The sequence below is a fragment of the Primulina eburnea genome, chromosome 16 (assembly GCF_022965805.1).
Source record: "Primulina eburnea isolate SZY01 chromosome 16, ASM2296580v1, whole genome shotgun sequence".
Lineage (NCBI taxonomy): Eukaryota > Viridiplantae > Streptophyta > Magnoliopsida > Lamiales > Gesneriaceae > Primulina > Primulina eburnea.
In genome coordinates, this window is record NC_133116.1 from 589,049 (window position 1) to 611,925 (window position 22,877).

The window sequence follows — 22,877 nt, forward strand, 5'->3', positions numbered from 1 at the left end:
CAGCGTGTATAGTCTTATTTCCTACAGGAGAGGATATTTATTTGATACTTATGTGCAACGCTTATGCCAAAGGGATTTTCTTCTGCTGTTTTCAGGCCATAAATATCTTTTTAACATCTTATTGAAAGAAGATACACTCGATATGCTAATACTACCATTGGATTATAAAATTTTAGTAAGTCACATTAATTAGAGTAGGCGCTCTAACTTTTTCTAAAAAATAATTTTTGCAATTTTTTTTGTCGATTATGCTGTCATTTTAATTGCTTTTGAATTCTAATTATATGTGCTTTTAAATTGTCACGAGTAATATACTCACAAATGCTCACTAAGAATTACTTACAGGCTATATATGCTTGTCTTTAAATTTTAAAAAAATGATTTGAAATGTAATATTTTTTAAAAAAATTGAATCATAAAAAGTATGGAAAACAACGTTTGCTCTTACTGAAGTTTTCTTTGACTCGTATATTGGGTGGCTTAAAATTGCTTAATATCATTTTTGAGGAAAAAAATGCATATATATAATATAATTAGAGGTTTCAAACTGGTCTAAGGAGCCAGCCGAACCACAACTTGTCGCAATCCGTCATTAGGCGAAGCGGTATTTTTGGCGGGTTAAGAAAACATGGTGGGACAAATCTAGCTAGTTATATGTGTAATTGGGCGGGTTGGAATTAAGTTATAGCTAGCCAACTCCTGTCATTTTGTTGGGTTGAGCAATTGTCATCTTAACTCATTTATCATATATGGTACGATGAGTCAATCATATGAATCTAACTCATTTTGACATTTTTAGATATAACTTATTATTAAATAGGTTAACTCTAGAGATCCAATTAGGAAAGAGGAAAACTGTCCAAATTATTTTTATTTTATTTTTATTTGGTAAAGAGATTTGTTATAATTGACTCTTGAATTCAAATCATGGTTATAAATTTGTGATCTTATTGTTAGATATATTATAAGTCATCAGCTGATAAAGTTTGAATGTTTTTTATAGAAAATTATTTTTCAAAATATTTTTTTTTCCTTTCATCACACTCTAGATTTTAACTATTGAATTTCAAGTTACACCGGCGTAAAAATATTGCATGAAAAAAATATGAATATTAAGGTAAGGGATGAGTTATGTGGATTAATAAATTAAATATGTATATTGCTTTAATATTTTGCATATCTAATAATTTAAATGGATGATAACGACGAAAAATGAGATTTGGATCCCCTAATATGTTGAAAATACAACACTTGATGTTGTGCACTTCTTACACGAAATGATCACATGATCATCTTCTGGACATCACATCATATGAGATAAATTTAAAAAATTGTCAGATTAAACGAAATGATCATGTGATTATCTCAGTATAAAAAGTGATCTGCATTTGATGTTGTGTTTTCAATACAGTAGAGGATCTAAATCCAAAATTTGGTAGCAAGGGAAACGAACAAATAATTCACGAGTCTCTGTCGCTTCTAGACGGTCGTCATCAGTGTGCATTGTTTGTATAATAAGTAAGCTATTTTTAGAAATTAAATAAAAAAAACTATCTAAATATACATTTATTTATATATATATATATATAATATAAGAAAAAATGTGATTGAAAACTGATTTGAGTAATTATCTGTTTTTCTTATTATCATCTTTTGACATATTTGTAATTAGTTATTTTTAATAATATACATCTTTTAAACAATTCACGAAGACAATTAGATTAAATTAAAAAATCCGTCAATCTTGTTTCCCACGTTTTGCTCATTCATCATTCCGCTATTCCAATTGGCAGACATGCAACTAAATTCCCACGATATATGCATCTAGAAAATACTACTAAGCTGTTCAAAAGTTGAAGCACACATGCATCGACTTCTATTTTTTTGTTTCATGTATAATATACATCAATATCAACAAATTACCATTGTAATTTATTGAATCCTACATAATCTCAAACTTTTTACGTCTAATTAATGAATTGAAAAAAAAATGCATTTATCAATTTTTGAGATTAGGTCCGGTATGTTATTGAATTTCAGATATAGTCATGTATATTTTTATTTTTGGTCATTTTAGCCATTTTTCATTTTTAATATCTAGGATGCACTACACACATCAGCTTTGTATTGGTGCAACGTCAGAAAAAAGACTAAAATTGTCCAAAAACAAAAATAATGGATTAAGACTGAGATTGTACAACATAAAAGACTAAATTACATTTTTCCCTAATAAATTGATTTGAAATCACAAATTTCATGTCCAAATATTATATGTTTTTTCTTATTCTCTCTAGCTAGCTAGCTAGCGCAAATGATATTTAACATAAATATCACGTTTAAAAGTGAAATAAGTAATAACAAATTAAAATATTATAATATTTTGTTATTGAGGGAATAATACTAAAACGGATAAAAGAGAGAAATGATCAGCGTAAAAAAAGTAATAAAAGACGGCTAATATTTGGAGTCAACAATATATGCTCGTCTCTACTGATATAAACCTAAGTTCCTTCCTTCCATACGCAGGACCGCAGCGAAGCGAACATGGAGGTGATTCTACCTTCCCACACCTCGGACTTCGATCTCAACAGCGCAAGGTCTTCCCCACATGGGGAATACTATTTCAGTGCTCCCACCAGCCCCTCTCATCTCTCTCAATTTTATAAAGATTTTGATGCTTTAGTGGTGGCTGGAAGTGGCGGGACGGTGCCGAAATCATCGTCTCCCAAGAGTTTGATCGGAGATGATTTTTCTTTTTATGTGAGCGAAGAATGGGAAACTGCGTCACAGCTCTCTGCTGAAGAACTGTTTGATGGTGGGGTGGTTAAGCCTTTGAGTTTGAAGCCTCGGCCAGTGAGGGTTGATCAGCTCCCTAAAGTGGCAACGAAGAAAATCCAGGGACCTCGCAGGAAGAATAGCAAAGGAAACGCCGCCGCTGAAATTACTCAAAGAGGAAGATCAGAAAAGACCGCCGTTAATGCGTCAAAGTCCTCGAGTCGAAGGGCCGCACGTTCACTTTCTCCCATCAGAGACGTCGAATACCAATACTGGGAAGACGAGAAGCTGCAGCAATCTGATAACGCAAAGAATTCTTCAACGATTTGTTCATCTTATAAAGGCAGCAAGAAATGGAGACTGAAGGACTTCTTCTTGCTCCGCAGCGCATCAGAGGGACGCGCGGCCGAGAAAGACCACCTGAAGAAGCACACGGCGGCGTACATGCACTCAAGCTTCAGGGCGATAGACAGTCCCGGTCAGAGGAAGGGGAATGTTTCAGCCCACGAGCTGCATTACACAGTGAACCGGGCGGTTTCTCAAGATCTGAAGAAGAAGACTTTCTTGCCGTACAAGCAGGGGATCCTGGGCCGCCTGGCGTTCAATCCCGCCGCCCATGCTCTGGCCAACGGTTTTGGCTTCTCACGTAAATGATATCAAATTACAATAATAATACACCTCTTCATTTTTACATAAAAATGTAATATAATGTATGCTTCGGCTTCACGTTTATTTATTTTTTTAAAATGTTTATAACTTTCTTTTTTTATTATGGAAATCGAAATGTTTACAAATTTCTGCAATGTAAAAGTTTGCACATATAGAAATCAATTGGAAATGCTGGTTTCAAAAAATATAAATGTCCAAAAACAAAACAAAAAAACCTGTTCTTTAATTTCATATGTTCAAGACAATGTCTTGCATAACTATTATAATTATTATTGTTGTGTTAATCACTCGATTGTCTTAAAGTTTGACTCGTAAATTGAGATTGCAAAAAATATATAATATAATGATAATAAATCAATATATATGAAATTGTAAAATTTGATTCAACATAAATAAATATGTATATATGTGCTGAAACTGATTAAATGTTTGTTATTTTATTGTCCATATATTTACTTTTATCATATTATTTTCTGTAAAGAAAATTATTTAAGAGATCCATTATGAAACTTGGGAAGACGTGTAGGCAAACTTAACATAACATATCAGCATGACCTTAACAATGTAGAACTTTTTTTAAAAAAAAATGAAATGATGCTTACACTTAACCACTTTATTCCAATATTGACTCTCAATTTCTTAAAAAAATCAAGTATATAATTATATCATAGTTAATAGTTCGATGGTTTACACGTTATGATGCAAAATATATTAATACGCCAGACATTTAGCGATGAATTTTATTCGTAAGATCGAATTAATAATTACCCACTTTATAAGATGGTTAAATTATGAAAACCTAATGTGAATTATATTTTTAAAAAAAATTAATTTGACAAAAAAACTTGAAAAATAGTATCGAGTACTTTTCTTCTTTGACAAATCGATATATATATAAATGTATTAAATTCAGAAATAAGTCAAGGTCGGGTATTCAACTTCTAGAATAGCAGATTAATTCCCCTCCTCTATAATAATAATTATTCTTTTTTCTATAAAAAATAAATTAAAGAATGAGTAATAATTCTACAATTTTCTTTTTCATCAAGAAAAGGGGCATACTTCCTTCTCGATGTCGTGGCCTAACCCGATTACATAAGCGGAGAGTATAATTGTCAACTTGCACAGTTTTTCCATTTATACAATTTTTTAAAAAGAAACCTATATTATATTCTCGATAATAATACTATGAAAATATATAAGATGAATATAATTTTATTAATATATGAATATTGAATATGGAGACAAAAAAATTAAGAAATCTGACATGTGTCCAAATTAAATGGACACCAAAACATAAAGGTCGATATTATCAGCAATTCAAAAAATGAAAATAATGTTTTTCATAAATACAATACAATGTAAAATAAGTACAAATGATATTTCTCGTATCTGAAACGCTGCACGATATCCTCAGTCAATATTAATTGAAGTAATTTCATCGGCGAGCTCGAATCATCCAATCAAACAGGCAAAGAACAATATCTGCTGTTTCAGAGTGAATTTTATATTTTCTGCATACAAATATACAATAATTCAGCCAGCCATATTCTTTATCAAAATACAATCTACACACGAAGTACCTGGCAAAAAGCCATGTTGTTGTTCTCCTTCATGTTCCACGAGCGCCACGGGCAATCCTTTATCCTTCAATGCTTGATAGATTTTTAGAGCTTGATACTGTGGAATCAAACGATCGATGTTTCTTAGTTTTCATGAAGAAACATGCATAAAACTGACTGGTAACTGACCTTGTCTTCCAATGAAGAATCTTAGATCCTCCTAATCTAATTTGATCCAAAAATAAGTTCAAAAAACGACAATCGGTCCTTTGTTATCTTAATCTATTGATATTTTTCAACACTAAAAGCAAATAATAAAATTGAGAAACATTAATTTCGGTCCTTTGTTATCTTATTAATATCCGATATTGTTCATTGTTGTACGGGCAGAGGAATAATCATTAAACCTATTTTAGTCATTCTACAAATAATCATTTTAGACGGTACGACTCGTCTTGAAACACGAACCAAAGAGTCTGACATGTGTGCGAGTCAACGACGAGAAAACCCGTAAGGAACAAAGAAGTTGACTGGCATGATATTCTCTCTGGAGGGGTGCAACGCCAATTGACCTTGATCTTCTGGGAAGAGTTTGAGTGAACATATCTGTTGTGACCTGAAAGATGGTGAACTATGCCTGAGCAGGCCGAAGCAATAGGAAACTCTAGTGGAGGTCCGCAGTGATACTGACATGCAAATCGTTCGTTTGACTTGGGTACATGGACGAAAGACTAATTGAACCGTCTAATAGCTGGTTTCTTCCGAAATTTCTCTCAGAATAGCTAGAGCTCGAGTTCGAGTTCTAACAGGTAAAGCCAATTTTATAGGCATCGGGGTCTCAATGTCCTCAACTTATTTTCAAACTTTAAATAGGTTGGACAGCGTGACTGTTCCGTTGAGCCACGTCACGGAATCGAGAGCTTCAAGTTGGCCATTTTTGGTGTCTCATTATTTGACTTTGTATTTTCCTTCAGATTCACACAAGATCGTGTCTTTATATTGCAAAATAAACTTTCACGGACAAACCGACGAAGACATTTGGGATAAATCCCAAATCGGCGTCATATTTATCCTCACCAATCTGGAAAATATATATATATCCTCGTATTTAATCTGGCTCTCTAGTCACTAATAATACGTGGTAAATTAAACCAACAATGTGTATATTTTTTGTTTATTCGTATATTAAATAAGAAAGATTATTCAAATTATGATTTTTAAAAATAAAAGAAAAAACTACATCCATCTTTTGAAATTTAATAATAATAATAATATCCATGATTGAGTCCTGCTTCACAGAAGGCAGTTTCCAGCATGTATTCTACCTTTGGCCTAAAAAACCCATACGCCCCAAATGCATGCATCCTCTTACTGCCCTTTCCATCTCTAAAATACTCGTAGCTTGCCATCTATATAAACTCCTGCACACTCTGTATTCTCCCACTCGTTCTACTCTCCGCTCAAACATTCAATCAACCAACAAGTAAACATGGAGAGATTTAACAGTTGTTCGTCGACGAGTTCTTCTTCCTCGGACTCGTACGGGATCAAGACTCTGCCAGATGGCGAAAAGTCTGAGAGAATTAAAGGCACATGGAGCGCGGAGGAAGACAAGATTTTGACCAGATTGGTGGAGCGCTATGGAGCCCGAAATTGGTCTTTCATCAGCAAATACATAAAGGGCCGGTCGGGAAAATCTTGCCGGCTGAGGTGGTGCAACCAGCTCAGCCCAGATGTGGAGCACCGACCCTTTTCACCCGTGGAGGATGAGACCATCTTGGATGCTCACGAGAAGTACGGGAACCGGTGGGCTACCATCGCACGACTGCTCCCTGGTAGGACTGATAATGCTGTTAAGAACCACTGGAATTCAACTTTGAAGAGGAGATGTCTGCAGAAACAGAGCATGGATGAGGCCAATGAAATCGAAAAGAAAACGGTTCTGCAAGCTACGAGTTTGAGGAGTATGATCCAATGACGTCATTGTCGTTAGCGCCGCCCGGTATGTGCGGCGGCGCTGGGATGACAGAGAGTACGGCAGGGATGGAAGGTATGCCGGTGGGGTTTTGGGATGTGATTGTTAGGGAGGTGAGGGAGTACGTTTCGTCGCCTTTCCCGGACGCTAATTCCTCCAGATTTCGCTGATAAATCACCCTGTTGATTTAAATATTATCATAATTAATATAATTTGGTTGTTAATCCCTTTTATAGGTTGATTAAGTTGTTACTTTTCTGTTAAGATATTGTGTTGAATCAATAATATTCACATGTAATTTATCAGTTTATTTTATGAAATACTTTGACTCGAATACTTCCAACATATCAGTATTGAAGCCATGTACTTCACTTAGTGAGCGATCGATTGTACTCGGCCAAAAATTTAGGTGAGATGATCTCATGAGTCATATTTTATGAGACGGATCTTTTATCTGATCAGTTATTAAAAATATTACTTTTTATTGTGAATATCGATAGGATTGACCCGTCTCACAGATAAAGAGTCGTGAGATCGTCTCACAAGAAACATACTCTTGTACTCGCATGATTACAGACACTCCATGTTTCATTTTTATTTTTTAAAAAAGTAGCAATGAGTCGAATGTTTAAAAATGTGCGTTGGGATTGATGGATTAGATTTGAAAAAAAGAATTTGATTTAAAGAAGAATTCGAAAAGATTATATTTAAAATCCATCACAAATTGATTTTTTTTTATATTAAATCAAATCAAAAAAATTTGAAATACAAGTTACTATCACTCTTACGATGTTATGCACAGAAGAGTGGAGTTTCTTAATTAATTAATAATTTTATAAAATATCTGTAGGTCAAAGTTTAATGTGATGCGATAATTGGTGGTTGATGAGAGTGGGGCACCAGACACCATGTCGTTCCCAGGTAGAAAGGGCCCGTTTAATTTCAAAGGGAATTTACGTACTTTATTATCTGTCGGCATATGAAATCCACGTTTTCATAGATTTGGACATTAAACAAAGCCTACACCACATTCTAAACGTGTGTGAGAAAACATGGACGGTGTTTTTCGCGACCCTGTTCTATTCTGCATGCTTGCCAACTACGGAACTACCTTACCTGATTTCAGTTTATATACTATCATCTGGTTAACGATAATGATTATGAAAGTTGGAGATAAAATATGTGAATTTTTAAAGTGAACTAGATATTGAAGTTATGCGTAAATTATATGAAAAATATTATTGATCTAACTTGATAGATTATTTTCGTAAAAATTAATTGACATCACAAAGTCGGACCACTAAAGACCTCAATTTTTATTTATAAAAGAGTTAATTCTTTCTTATACGTCTATAAATCTTGATTTATGAATATATTCAATCATTTTTACTCTGAGAGTATGACGGAATTGAAGTATACAAATTTTTTTTTAAAAAAAATTCAATGGAAACGAATTATGTACCAAGCTATGTCGTGTTATGCTAAACTTGAGTGGCATTTGTTAATGTTGTTACAATAAGTAAAGTGATTGGACTGATTGGGCCTTATTGCAGGCAATTGCAATAGAAAAATAACCCAATTTGTAATATTGGGCTTTGCCTAACATATGCCCGCAGTTGGATGCTCCAAGCGTTAACTTGGCCCGATGTAGATTTTACCAAATAACATGAGAACCCCAAGTTTCTATTAATTATACATCTTCCCCAGTGCCCTGGACCAAGGACAGAGTATCATATTATATTCCAAGAATCTGAAACCAAAAGTTCGAAAATCCAGATGAACTCTCCTCCAAAGCATCCACTTTTCTGCTTAAAATGGCCGTGGGACAATCGTCAGCAAGAAAACAACACCCAAATTTCCAATAAAAGCACCTGCTCTGTAGAATCCCCTTGGCTCTTCAATTCACTTAAAAATCTTGGCACCTTTGCCTTCAATTTAATCAATTCTGCCGTGTTACCAGTGACCAACAATAACCCTTTTCGTTTGAGCACTTCCATCGGCCAAAACAGAAAGGTTTTGAGCCCTGAAGATCAAGGTGAGGCGGAACAGAGAGCATTTGCCGCTGCTTTAGCAAGTGGAAAAGAGGCCACAGTTCTTGAGTTTTATTCACCAAAGTGTAGCCTGTGCAATTCCTTGCTCAATTTTGTGATTGAAGTTGAGAACAGGAATACTGATTGGCTTAATATTGTCATGGCTGATGCTGAAAATGATAAGTGGTTGCCCGAGGTAATAATCTGTACAGTGCAAATTTCATGGCTTAAGATTCTTTACATTATTAGATGCAAATAAGGAACATGACCTAGTGCGAATTAGTGTATACGGTCCAAAAAAATTACCCCTTTTTTTTAGGAACAGCCACCTCTGGCAACGTCATGTTTTGTACCTCTAGAATGCGGTAACTGTTGGTTAGCTAAATATTTGGTGTTGGAGTTCAGGTCAACCGAAACGAATATTCAGCTGCTTTTTCTGATAGCTTGTAGGAAAAAGGATCCTTGTGTTAATGTATTATGATGATAGAGTCCATAACCAAGGAACAAAAGTGCCGATCACCAGAGGTGAAACTGATTTAGGCACTATCTCCTCTAACTTCGATCCCATATATAATTTTTAGTTTTTTATATGTAGGTGCTTATTTGCATCTGAAATTTGTGGAATTGTTTTCTTTACTGTTTTGGTTTGAGAAGGTGAAGGTAGTGTTGCCAACGAGAATGGCTGTTAACTTTTAAGTTGGTTAACCACATAAACAGGGTGTTTCCTCTTATTCTATACCTAATTGGTTATACCTTGTGAAATTCGTCCAAAACGATGACAGCACTATCTTAAACAACTAAATTAGTGTATTTGTGGTCATCGAGGAGTAATAATTCTGTGGTGGATTGGTATTGGTTTTTGAAACCTATTAGGTCTCTCAATGTTTGCCTATTCTCTGATGCATAAGGGAGTGCCATTCCTTGGCTAATTGTTTCTAAAACATGAAAAACAGATGTCCCTATGCTTGAACATCCAGCACATGCAAAAATAACTAACGAAAGTCTTTTCAGTAACCAAAATGTGGGTGCCAAGGTTATTTACCATCTGACTATCGATCATTAAGGGGTGAAACATAATAATTTGAATGCTATTTTTCTAACCCTTAACAAATGATATTCTGGGATGTATTTTCTAAGAAGATGAATTTTCTCTGTGGAATGATATTTTGCAACATAATTTATTATTTTCCGAGTTCGTTAGCATTTTTTTGGCTTCCTTGGCTAGAGTTTTTAACCTCCTTTCTTCTATCAGGAATTATTGATTTATTATTTTGTGAATAGAATCGACCTTTGCTTATCAAGAAATTTCTTTACTGTTCATATTGTTTAGTCTGTTTTATATTATCTAATCACTGGCGGAGCCAGCTCAGGCCCAGTGTGGGCTTGTGCCTACACTGGGCCAAATTTTTTTTTTATATGTTTATGTATATATATATATATATATATATATATATATATATATATATATATATTTATTTATGTCTAAATTTTTAATTTGTGTAAGTTATTATTATATGTTTAGCTGTCTATACTGATCCAATTTTTTTTTTAATATTTTGTAAACCCAAATTTTAGACTCCATTTTTTACATGTTATTAGTATCCAAATATATACTCTATAGCCTCCTTAATGTGTTTTCTCTTCTCGAGACATGAACGTCATATACTTTGATTAACAATCATTCAAATTCATTTTAATTATTGCTTTCATCTTTCATAATCTCTAAAAAATCCAAAATGTTACCAAATTTTAGGTTCGTTTTTTCGTTCAATGTTTGTCGATCATTCAATTGTTTTCAATGCTACTAGCTGTGCGTAATTTGTGTTCAAACTTTATGACACATTATTTTTAGATGTCGATTAATCATTGTTTTTTTTTCTTTATTAATTATAATATATTGTTGCCTACACTGAACCAAGATCCTGGCTCTTGATACTCTTTTGTGTTCTCTTCATGCAGCTGCTCCACTATGACATCAAGTACGTCCCATGCTTTGTCTTACTAGACGAACATGGGAATGCACTTGCAAAAACTGGTGTCCCCAACAGTAGATACCACGTGATTGCAGGTGTTTCCCATCTTCTCAAAATGAAACGTCCTGATCACAATCATTAAAATCGAAGCCTTTTTATATCAGATTAACATTGATCTGGCAGCAGAACTCAGGAAATACTAGAATTTGCTTTTGATGTCAGAAGATGGATACTTCCCAAGTTCAGCTGCTGAACGACTGTGAATCATATCTATGTTCATCCTTTACGTTTGTTTGGTCTCTGAAAATTCTCATCTTCCGCTGGGTTCTCAACTTTCACCAACCTTCTGTTAAACTGGTATGGAAGTGATGGAAGAATTGTTTCGTGTCACGAGACTCGTAGCTGCAGTTTATATTATTTTTCTGGGGATATGTCAAATGTTCTCTTTATTGTTGTCGAATGTGTTTATGCAGATAGCACAGAATTCTGATATGTACGGCTGCAAGATAATGAGGAGATAACTATAAAATTTTATCGATCAAAGTTACAAACAATGCTATCTGTTGAGCAAATCACTCATATATATTACAACATAGATATTCAGTGTTTTATTGGCGTTCATAAATTTTAACAGAGTTACGTCAGAAAGAATACATGCTGTTACCTTCAATATCAGGGTAGCAACATCGTTCGAGCCTAAAAATTTGTTCACATCCAGTGGAATTTCTATCAAATTTACAAGGGGGAATCTGAATATAATGATCAGGAAAACAGACTAATAACTATCTGCAGGACTTATTATTTTTTTCTTTCTGCCATTTTTGGTATTAGATGACTGAGGTTTCTCTTCCATGGTAAGCCAGATACGCTGTTGATCCCAGCTCTAAAAAGCGAATTATTTAGTATGTTTGAAGGGCTTGAAATATTTGAACCACGATTTAGGTCCGGTGAAGATATACCAGGAAGGGCTTCAAGCGTTGAACAAGGAGACTGATGAGATGTTACTCCATTTTCTAAGGTGTCCGTGAGACGGTTTTGGTCACCAAAACTGTAATCAGATTTCAATTCAAGAAAACCGCGTTATTCAACTGTCTGTAAACAAAATGGCAGGATGAAACATACCAGTTAGATGGCAGTTTCCCTTGCTGGATCATTGGAGCCGATGATGGCTGTAACGCATCCTTGTTCCGTCTAGTCCAGCCACTTGGACTCTGTATTTCCTGGATGTACTGTCTACTTTAAGATTTTGAGTTTCGGACAAAAGAGATAAGTAATAAAGGGAAATTTCAACAAGAAATTGCTATTTCATATCCAGGTTTTGAATCCATTATTTAGCTTGTGGGTGTGAATCTTACAGGCACTTTCATCCGTGAAAATTCTTGAGGAAACTCTCCAACATTATTCTGATCCTGGGAGCTTCTTAAGAAAGGATGCTCGAGCAGCTTAACAGCCGATGGCCGATTTTCAGGTTTTCTCTGAAAACACCATTGCAGGAAATCCTTCCCTTCTGCAGACAATGTTTCCGGAATGGGTGGTACTCTGTTCAATACATTGAACATTGCTTGTACCTGCCACCAAACGTATGTCACAACTCAAGGCTCGAATATTCATAACCTTACCTTCAACAGCATATCTAAACGATCACAAGTAGTGATCCACAACGTGAACAGTTTTTTTTTTTTTTTTTTTGCACAAGAAAATATCAAAACTTGTTTGATATTGTCTGTCATGAGTCACATTGACTCACGAAAAATTGTGGAGTAAGAAATAAGTTTGGGAAATTTTCCAATTTAATAGTCTATTAGGAACATTTAACTTATAACTTCGGTCTTGAATCTACGCGAAAGGGTAGTCCAATGGAGATTTACTGTCGAGAAGAATATCCCGACTGTACCTAGACGAGTCTTTCTAGCGTGCTTATATCCTCACTCACACAGTACCCTAAGAAACTTCTCAAGAGGTCACTCATATCAGAATTGTCCCAAGTCAGTCACGTTCAACTTTGAAGTTCTTATATGAAAGAGCTTCCAAAAAAAGATGTATTTTCTTGATATGAGCAGTACTTATCAAATTTTTTAAGTTCTCCTCAACTGTACAGTCTCATAACTGCACAGTCTTTGAATCTCTCTCATTTCGATACAAAATCGGTTCATCTGTGTTCTCTACGCTGAGAAGCTTTCCAGAAGCTGATCATTGTCTATGCAACATCTTGGCACCGATGATCATTCATCGTCCTCTTCGGCCCCGGGCGCCACACAAAGTGTGAAGCTTTTCACTATTTATGATCTATTATCCAAAAGATTGGGGATATTAGAGAGGATATACACCATATGATTAAAGTAGGGTGAATGAAATGAAGTATGATATCAGGAGTCTTATGCAATAGAAGTGCGAGATTAAAAGGAAAATGTTATAAGACTATTGTTCGACCAGCTATGCTTTATGGCTCGGAGTGTCGGGCCACTACAACACTACATATGCTTAAGATGACGGTAACATATATGCGTATGTTAAGATGGATGTATGACAAAACGCACAAGGATATAATTAGGAATGAAAGAATTATGAGCTATTTAGGTGTAGTCTCCATACAGGATAATTATAGGGAGAGACATATAATATGATTTGGTCATTTGAAGAAGATACCACACACGGTCCCAATCCGACATATCTTGGATAGACATGTTAATGGAATGAATAGAAGGAATGGTAGACAATTGAAAACTTGGATAAATGTGGTTAAAGGAGATATCTTAGATCTTGGTTTGAGAGATGACATTCTAATATCGACGTAGCCGACTACGCAATTAGCGAGAACGTGCTTTGATGACGATAATGAATAAACTAGTAGTCTGGGTGATTCGACAACTCGAGATGACATGTGGAAAAATCATTTACTCGGGATTACGGCCTAATAGTTTCTTACGTGCAGATCGTGGTGATTCAACTACTTACGCCATTATGTTCACTCCAAGGAGGTTTTCCTGACAGCATTTCTATGACTGTACAACCAATGCTCCATATGTCCACTCCGTAGGCCAGTTCCGGATTAGCATCTTTTCGCATCACAGCCTGTAGTACCTGTGAGACACATTTCGACAAATATTTGGAAATTTAGGTCAGCAAGAAGGCAGTGAAAGTATCCGAACAGGACTTGAGATACCTCTGGAGCCATCCAATGTGGGGTACCCTTCAACGAAAGCTCTATATGATGCCCTGTAAGCTAGAAGAACGAACAAGAACGACAAACAGGTCAGTAAAATTCATTTAGAAGCTTGAAAACAACTTAAATTATAAGTTATGAAGCTTACGTGTTTTGCTAATCCAAAATCAGCAAGCTTGACAACACCAGATGCATCCACTAGTAAGTTTGCCCCTTTAATGTCCCTGTTTTAATCATATAGAAACTTCAAGATTAATATTAAAAAAAAAACATTATTTCAATAATCAGAAACGTTCATGCCCGACTCCTAAACTGACCGTCACCTGTGTATGGTCTTTGTGCCATGCAAGTAAGCCAACCCTGAAAGAATGTGACGGGTGAAATTTCGAACAATATTTTCAGTCATAGCCCCACAATGTTCACGAACATATTTATTAATCGATCCTGGGTGAACGTACTCCAAATATATGCACAATCGATCATCAATCTACAGAAATTACATCTTCTGGGTCAATTTGTTTGTTGAGTTTCACTAACTATAGACATCAAGAACCGATATTTGCTTACAATTTCGGACCCGTAGTATTGGACTATGTTTGGATGCTTCAACTCCCTGAGAAATTTGATCTCCTGATTTCGAGAAACAGATCAGATTATATATATAAAATCTGTCGTAAATATGTCTAATAGTAAGAGGATGATCTCAGAACCTGCTCCAACTGCCTCACAGATTCTGCACATTTAGGGTCATCTGGAATAATCTCAACTTCTTTCACCGCACATGTCGCTCCAGTTTCACTATGTAAACAAAGCCAAACAAACGTAAAGCAAGTATAATCAAAATACCACAGTTAGACAAACCCATTTATATTTTTTTACTCATACCAGTGAGTTGCAACATAAACACTCCCATATGTCCCCCGTCCTATGAGTCGTCCCCTCTGCCACGGCCCTTTACCTGACAAGCAATCTGACTTGTTTGTGCTATGTCGAGTAGAAGGTGATGGCCTTGATATTGCTGGTGGACGAGGCAAAGGATAAACTTTGGCGTTATTATGCGAATGAAGACGACTTCTCAAGTTCTCGGCTTCAGATGAGCTTTGGAATGGAGAGTAGTCGGGGGTTGCAGATATTCTGTCTGAAGTGGAACCCTCTAATTTTAAAGCTGATGAGACATGAAAGGAGGGTTGGAAAAGATCCACGGTTTTATATCTTTGTGGGCTTAGTATGGGACTAGAGTAACCGCTGCTCGGAGCACTTCTTGCCGGCAATTGTATTCGGAGTTCGTTTTGTGTAGAATCGACATTTAGTTGTTGAGGCAACCCTCTTCGACGAGAAGTTGGATATACACATGATCTTCTTACAGCAATATCATCTGTGCTTTTTCCCAGATTTCGATGCAAATTATTTCTGCAAGATGTACACTGATAATTTTTATGATGTTTCCTTTTATAATTGATGAAATTTTGAGGCTTAACAGCTTGAGAACTCGTAATTATGAATCCTTAGTTCACTCTTCATTTTCTCCCCTATGCATGTACCAAATATACTGTTCTTTCTTAGAGGCATGGTGGGTCTACAACAGTCCCCTCAAAATACCTTGCTTTCTTCGCCTTTGGTTGGGAACAAATGATATGATCATATTCTCATCGGACTAGAATCAAAGATTTAATTCCTTGTTTGTAGTGTTTATTTTAGTAAAATTGATATTTATCTGAAGCTCATTTCCATATTAAATAGCTAAAAATCATTATAGTTTCACCTTCCTCTAAAGCTCCAAATCAAGAATCAATTTAATATAATAACCACCGTAATGTTTGTGCTAGTAGAAGCAACGTCAAAGACATCCCAATCTCTAAATATCATGCAAATATTCATCAAAATCATTCACTGAAAAAAAGTCAAACCTGGCAGCTGAAGAGCCATGCAAACTGTCGTTCTGCTTAGACTGAAAAGTCACTCCAGGAAGGGGAAGCGGTTGCGGGACGGCTGTGTTGGACCAGTGACCGCCTCCGCGGGGCGTCTGTGGCACCGACTCTGAGTCAGGAGAAACGGGCCACGACTGTGAGCCATCTAGACTGCTCCTCCCCTGACCCACTTCATCATCCGTCAAATATCTCAATTTCCTTTGCCGGGTCAGCTTCTTTTTCTGATCACAACTCCTCGAGTTCATGAAAATATCATTTGAGCTTTTGCTCTTCAATGACGGATTTGAAGGAGAAGATGATCATGAAGAAGTAACCGATGAAAATGCACTCCAAGGAGAAGGCATGGTTACACAGGATTTGAATATTTGATTTCTTGAATTAAAGTCTAAAATAGCTAAATCCCATAGGACAACGAAATGTTTGTTGTAGATGGAGTATGGAGAAAAACAAGGTCAAACCCTATATCCTTCATTCTTTCTTTATATGTATATGTATATGTATCGCTCTTGCTTTACACTCGGTAAACATTTGCAGTCAAAAACACGGACAGAGTTTTGTGAATTCTGAAGTCCAAGTATCTTTTTTTTTTGGGGCGCAAATCGAAGTCAATGGTGATTAATTAAAAGATTGTGTGTGTTCTCTTAATGAAATTTCGTTGGAGAGTCTAAGGTTGACAAAATATTGCCGCGTGGGACTTGCCAGTTGTAGTAATATAAAAAATATAATAAATTATATAAACAGGATAAACTTCATATATTTTCAAACACTAAATAATATTATTGAATAATAGATTCCTTATTCTCCAAGGCAGTACATACATACATACATATATATATATATATATATATAAACAGCGGTCTTCTCTGAGTTATTTAAAAAAATTCGATCTTAATTAATGTACATAAGTTTTGGTCAGCTAAACCCAAGCAATCTGCAACTCAGTCTAAATCGTGTGGTCTAAGTACGGACATGAAACAAATTCAAAGTCCATGCAAGCTGGGATATATATTGGCAAACAAACGAGTTTATTTGGCTATTTTTTTCAATATCTATTATACCATTATAATTTTTAAACATATAAAACGTGATCTATTGGTATGAAATATCGGCAAGAACGAGACTCGAGATTCAAGAGATTCTGTGTGAGAGTCTCATTTGTGTTGTGTGAAACCGTGTATCTGAATTGTAAGAAAAAATAAGCACGAGTATAGACATTGTTTGCCACTAATTTTCTTCAACGTGGCAGTAGGATTGAGTCATGGTAACAGAAGTTGGTGAAGACATGTTGACAAAGGAATGCGGATGAGCAAATTGATTTGAAAATTTCGTCTTCCCTTTTGTTTAAAAATCTTATAATCTTGTATATTTACTCCCCTAAACAAGACAAAAATTAATTAAACAAACATTGATTTCTTTCAAACATCGTGCTGATTACAAGACGAGTAAACAGCTTAGACACCAGCAAGTAATCGATTTAAAATCTAGAATTAGATTTCCCATAAAACGAGTCATAGCCAATTCCCTTGTTAATGGCATAATTTAGAACCGTCAAAATAGTTCAGTGCCAGCGGGTAAGTTGATTGTCACCACCCAAATTTTTGAAATGACCCCCTGATATGTTTTGGCTACATTGTTATCGACAGTGGATACCATTTGCATTGCACGTTCACACCACTTTTCTTCTAGATATTGGGATATTCGTACATATTCCCATGAAGGGGCATAACAGTTTTGACTTTCTTGAAAAATCTCTTTTACAAAAGAACTCACAAAAAGGAAATAAAAGTACAACACAATATCCATTTCAACTTTATCATATGTAAATCAGAAGAGCACACAGAACGTGACATCAAGCATAAAACAGCTGGTACAAAATACGTGTTACTCTTGCAAATGCATCGTATCAAGCTACGGGTAAAAGTCAAGTAGAAACCATCGTGCAGGTTCACCCACAAACTCGTAACTGAAAGTTCAACAGTGATACATGGTTTTGTGTACCTGCCTCCATCTTTTTATTAACCAGCTAAAGGATTCAAAACTTGCCCAGTAAACAACACCACCCCCGTCATATCTTCGCGTATGACAAACAAGAACGGATGGTCGGCCACAAAGTCCAACTTATCATTAATCATCGCAGACCGTAGTGTAACAACAGCAGCAGTGGCGGCTGCAGCTTCTGTACCTTCCTCATTTACCTCGATAAATGACTTGTGGAAAATGTTTGAAACGTAAAGATTTTGGCTAAAGGTGGAATCCACCATCTCTGTGAGACCACCACCAGTAAAGGGCAACACGAGCCCTTGTCCTTTGAAAATTTCAGATGCCTCGAAACCAAAATCTATTTTGAACTTAGGAATGCGGAAATCACCAACTTCTACTCGATGATAAGGGAGGTGATGTTCTATAAATCCAGATGTGGAGCCAAATTTCTCTAACAAAGTGAGAAGCCCATCTTTGGCATCCGGAAGATAGAAATACATCGTGAATTTACGTTTATCTTCACCTTGTCTGTATGATAGTGCCAAAACTTTAAAGCCATCAAACTCACGTACATGTTGCTTCTTCTTGCTGGTCATGAATGGCACCTGAACTGAGCTGCCATTCAAGAGGAAAAACTCATCCTCTTTTGTGTTTGATGCGTCGAACTTTTCATTCCAGGCTCCTTTAAAGTACACCGCATTCGTGAAGATGAGCCTTGTAGAAGCATCAACTGAACCGGGCGGAAGAATTTCCTTAATCAGGCCGTTTGTTTCCTTGTCAGCCCATGTATTCACCTCATTTGTTACTTCGACAGCCTTCATAAATTTTAAGGACCAACAAAGTGACGATTAGAACATACAAAAAATCGCTGTCTTCAAACTATAAATAACAAAACTATAATCATAAATTATACACAAGTTGATCTCTCGTCTGCATCTGTGGTCCGCTAACACTGCAAATAAGCACCATTTTTTTAAATTTTAAACATATTTGGTAGCATTCAACAAACTTCTACACAACAAAGATATAATTTCCAGAAGACAGTGGGCTAGTACTTGCATACAATCATCAAACAAATATTTTAGTTAGAAAACAGATAGCTTAAGCTTTATCTCTATGCACAAGACCCACTGATGTACAGAAACGAATGGGAAAAAAAGTAGTAAACATTGTAGCATTACATATAAACGTGGTCCTCCAAAATGAGCTAAACGAACCCCAATAATTAAGATATCCTCATTTGGGTTGCATGCATGCATTCAACAGAAACTCAGCAACATTGATCAGCAAAGTTCTCGGTCATTATTTGAGACTCTTCATCCAACCCCAAGGAGCTGTAACTCTATATCTCTCTACTTTTACAACCAAATTAGAGATTCATTGAACTAGAATGCTTAGGCTACACAACTATTCTTTTAGCAAAGGCAGTTTTTGGACAACCAATTTGTCGGTAGCATTGAGCCATTAAGTTGGGAGTTATCTTGCTTTTTGCCTAGTTATGATCATAGAACTAGGAAGTGGGAAAAACAATAAATATGGTAAAAAAAAAAAACAGTTTTCCTTGCTTAAAAGGAAAGACTAAGAATCAGGAATCCTTGAGGACATGGAATTTGGCCAGCAAAGTCATATATGAGTAATCCCCGTGATAGAAGGTCCCATATTAAATTACAAAGTTATTCTTCCCATCCCACACGAAAATTTACACCACGGAGTCTTCACTTGTTCATATAAAAAAATTCGTTCCATAACAGATTCCAGAAGTACCATTTTGTTTGATTAGTCAGTATCAATTATATCATACATAATATGGTCCAGGATTTGTATAGATACCGCAAACTAATATATGTTTCATTCCTAAGTTGAAACAAATCCACCACAATTGCCAAGAATCAAACAAATGGCTCCAAGAATCTGGATTTCTACACACGAGTTGCGAACATATAAAATGAACGTATAACTTCTTGCCCGAGTCTTCTCACAGAAATTACCGAAAGCTCTCCAAAACTTATAGCAAAACTTGAAATGAGAAAGAAAGTCTTCAAGTCAAAACGGGTATTTCAGTTTTCCCGCAATTACTAATACTCAAGAAACCAGGAAAAGGTATGCCCAATACCAAGTTCCTGATTAAAAACTGACAAAATAAAAAACATAAATTGTACCTGTCCTGGATGCACCAACCAAATATAATATAGAAACCGCATTGATGAACTTACAAATTAATTTCTAACTAGTATTATTAAAAAAAAGAACTAGCTTGATTAACAGTTTTACAAATCCAAAGCACCAATGGAAAAAAAAAACCAACCTTGGTCTGGAAATCAACATGGCTAGAAGCAGCCTTGTAAACATCATCTACAATTTTCTTGAAATCGGACTTAAAGTTAAGGCTCTGATCAACCCATACACCGTTAGCAAAAGACAACAGGGGCCCACCAAGCGGCCCAGCGTCGGCGAACAGAAGACTCACAAGCTGCGACGAAAGGGAATTCAGATCTTCCGGTGATTTTGTCTTGAGAAATCCCAGTAACTGATCCCTTGTCGGGCCATTCGACCCGGCGGTAATCAAACCCAGAACAACATGAATCGACAGCGGGGAGAATACAAGATTGGCGTCCTTGGCTTCGGTCATGATCACGTGCTTCGCCAGAGACAAGGAAACGTCGGTTTGGTTGAGGATTGATTCTCGCAGATCCATTGTTGGCTTTGTGAAGGTGAGTCAGCGTTTATGTTTGCAGAAAGAAAATGAAGCTACTCGAAGACGAAAGTGAATATGGATGGATTTCTTAAATGATAAGTAGCTGTGGATCAAAAAAACGAAATTCGAAATTAAAAGAAAGAAGAAAGGTCCAGACAGATATTATTCAAGAAAATATATTATAATATTATTCAGTTCTTGCTAGAATCCACACGTACTCTTTAAAACTCTTCAATATATTTATTATATGTATTTAATTACGCTTTGACACCCCATATATAAATTTAATATAAAATATAGTTTTGTCTATATGAAGATAAATTACTAAAATTACGGTATAACATTTTTGGAAATTAATAAGAAATTTGGATTTTGAAGATATGGATTTAAATCATAATTTTATTTTTTTACTATTAAACAATATTTCAAATCTTAAATTTATACTTTATTTATTTACTTACACATTATTAATATAAAATATAAAATATAATGAATTTCAAATAAAATTATGAATGAACTTTAAATTCATATTAATTAACAATAAATTCTATATAAATATGTAAATAACATATTTGACGTTTATAATTATTTTTTTTTATAAAATAAAAAATGGAAACACATCAATTCGAACACAACGAACAATGAAACGAACAATGAAACATTCGAATCTTTAAAATTTTCCAAAAAATAAAATAAAAAATAAATAGCTACGGCTTATTCATTAAAAAAAAAAAAAAAACATCATAGACATCGATTAATGCACATGTGATGGTTCTGTAAAAGTTATATGTGTTAAATAAAGTATGCTAACAAGAAAAGATTTTTTTAAAAAATTTTATGTGATATCTTTGAATGGATTTTTTAATCCGTTATGTAACCTAGAATCTAGGTTAAATTTTGTAAACTTTAAGATTATTTTTGAATATAAGGATTTGAGTGAATTCGATTTTAAATACATATCAAATCTTTAATCTATTGTATTTATTTGGTTCAAAATTAAGAAGAATGATTTGAAATTCTTTTGTTAACTAAGGGGGTGTATTTAGGGATGTAAATGAACCAAACGGTTTGCGAGCTATTCGAAGCTCGGCTCGATAAAAAGCTCGTTTGAGTTTGTTTGTTAATCATATCAAACCAAGCCCAAGCTCGATTTTAAGCTCGAAAATTTAATCAAACCGAGCTCAAGCCTAAGGATATTCGGCTCGTGAGCTCGCAAACATGTTTGATAATAGGCTCGTGAGCTCGAGCTCGAGCTCGGCTCGTTTAGGTGGCTCGCAAACATGATTTTGGAATGTTCAATAATATATTTATTTATGTTTTTTTTTTTTGCTCTTATTTGTATCCGTTTTGATTATTTATGAATGAATTTACATTTTTATGTCATATTTAAAATTAGTTTATAGATATATTTAATTTTTAACAAGCTCGATTCAAACTCAAACTCGAGCTCCATTCTATGTTTATCGAGCTCGAGCTAGGCTTGTTAAACATGTTAAACGAGCTATTAATGAATCAAGCTCGAGTCTGGCTTGATTAACATGCTAAACGAGCTTTTAACGAGCCGAGCTCGAGCCTGGCTTGATTAACATGCTAAACCAGCTTTTAACGAGCCGAGCTCGAGCTTTCAACAAGCTCAGTAATTTCAATACAAATCAAGTTCGAGCCTGATAATAGAAGCTCGAATCGAGCTCGAGCTCGAGCCTCAAACAGTTTTAAACAAACCAAGCTCGAGTCTGATACTGTTTGGTTTGGTTTGGATCGTTTACATCCCTAGGTGTATTGGTTATAGACTTTTAATGAGTTTAAAAGTCTAGAGGTATTCAAACTAGACTTTTATATACTCCATAAAAGTTTAGTAGTATTCAATGTAAACTTTTGTAGAATTTTAAAAAGTCATGTGATATTCAAACTTTACTTTTAAAAACTCTATAAAGGTCTATAGATATTCAAAATGTCAATAGAATTTTAATGACTCTATGGAATTCTATTAAGTACAGAATTATAGCCTAAAGTACAACAATAAAATGTCAAAAAAAGTCTTTGATTCAACCTAAAGATTTAGATGTACATTTAATACAAACTTTCATTCTTTTCTCATCTATTTATTTTTCTTTTTATTTGTACTTT

At 35.1% G+C, this 22,877-nt stretch overlaps 4 protein-coding genes and 1 pseudogene across 6 annotated transcripts; 3 read left to right on the plus strand and 2 right to left on the minus strand.

The window, feature by feature from the left end:
* Positions 1-2,491: 2,491 nt before the first annotated feature.
* Positions 2,492-3,511, plus strand: LOC140817037 (uncharacterized). Its single transcript, XM_073176595.1, has one exon. The coding sequence runs from the start codon at positions 2,545-2,547 to the stop codon at positions 3,427-3,429; it is 885 nt and encodes a 294-aa protein (XP_073032696.1). The 5' UTR covers positions 2,492-2,544; the 3' UTR covers positions 3,430-3,511.
* A 2,832-nt stretch (positions 3,512-6,343) lies between these two features.
* Positions 6,344-7,178, plus strand: LOC140817069 (transcription factor MYB73-like; annotated as a pseudogene).
* A 1,509-nt stretch (positions 7,179-8,687) lies between these two features.
* On the plus strand, positions 8,688-11,527 carry LOC140816448 (thioredoxin-like protein HCF164, chloroplastic). The gene is made up of 2 exons (XM_073175719.1): positions 8,688-9,207; positions 10,971-11,527. The coding sequence occupies exons 1-2, from the start codon at positions 8,758-8,760 to the stop codon at positions 11,124-11,126; spliced, it is 606 nt and encodes a 201-aa protein (XP_073031820.1). The 5' UTR covers positions 8,688-8,757; the 3' UTR covers positions 11,127-11,527.
* Positions 11,495-16,684, minus strand: LOC140816447 (mitogen-activated protein kinase kinase kinase 5-like). 3 transcript variants are annotated; one of them, XM_073175717.1, is made up of 12 exons: positions 16,055-16,684; positions 15,033-15,557; positions 14,858-14,945; positions 14,715-14,777; positions 14,471-14,634; positions 14,296-14,371; positions 14,148-14,207; positions 13,940-14,065; positions 12,340-12,552; positions 12,107-12,204; positions 11,944-12,032; positions 11,495-11,867 (listed from the first exon to the last, which is right to left on the minus strand). In XM_073175717.1, exons 1-12 carry the CDS (start codon positions 16,318-16,320, stop codon positions 11,812-11,814), a joined length of 1,824 nt encoding a protein of 607 aa, XP_073031818.1. In that variant the 5' UTR covers positions 16,321-16,684; the 3' UTR covers positions 11,495-11,811. The 3 variants fall into 3 exon arrangements, with proteins under 3 accessions (XP_073031818.1, XP_073031817.1, XP_073031819.1); XM_073175716.1 differs by having other exon boundaries at positions 11,495-12,032; positions 16,055-16,683; XM_073175718.1 differs by lacking the exon at positions 11,495-11,867 and having other exon boundaries at positions 11,872-11,997; positions 16,055-16,682.
* Positions 16,685-17,780: 1,096 nt separating this feature from the next.
* On the minus strand, positions 17,781-20,896 carry LOC140816532 (serpin-ZX-like). Its single transcript, XM_073175862.1, has 2 exons — positions 20,361-20,896; positions 17,781-18,870 (listed from the first exon to the last, which is right to left on the minus strand). The coding sequence occupies exons 1-2, from the start codon at positions 20,748-20,750 to the stop codon at positions 18,091-18,093; spliced, it is 1,170 nt and encodes a 389-aa protein (XP_073031963.1). The 5' UTR covers positions 20,751-20,896; the 3' UTR covers positions 17,781-18,090.
* Positions 20,897-22,877: the final 1,981 nt, after the last annotated feature.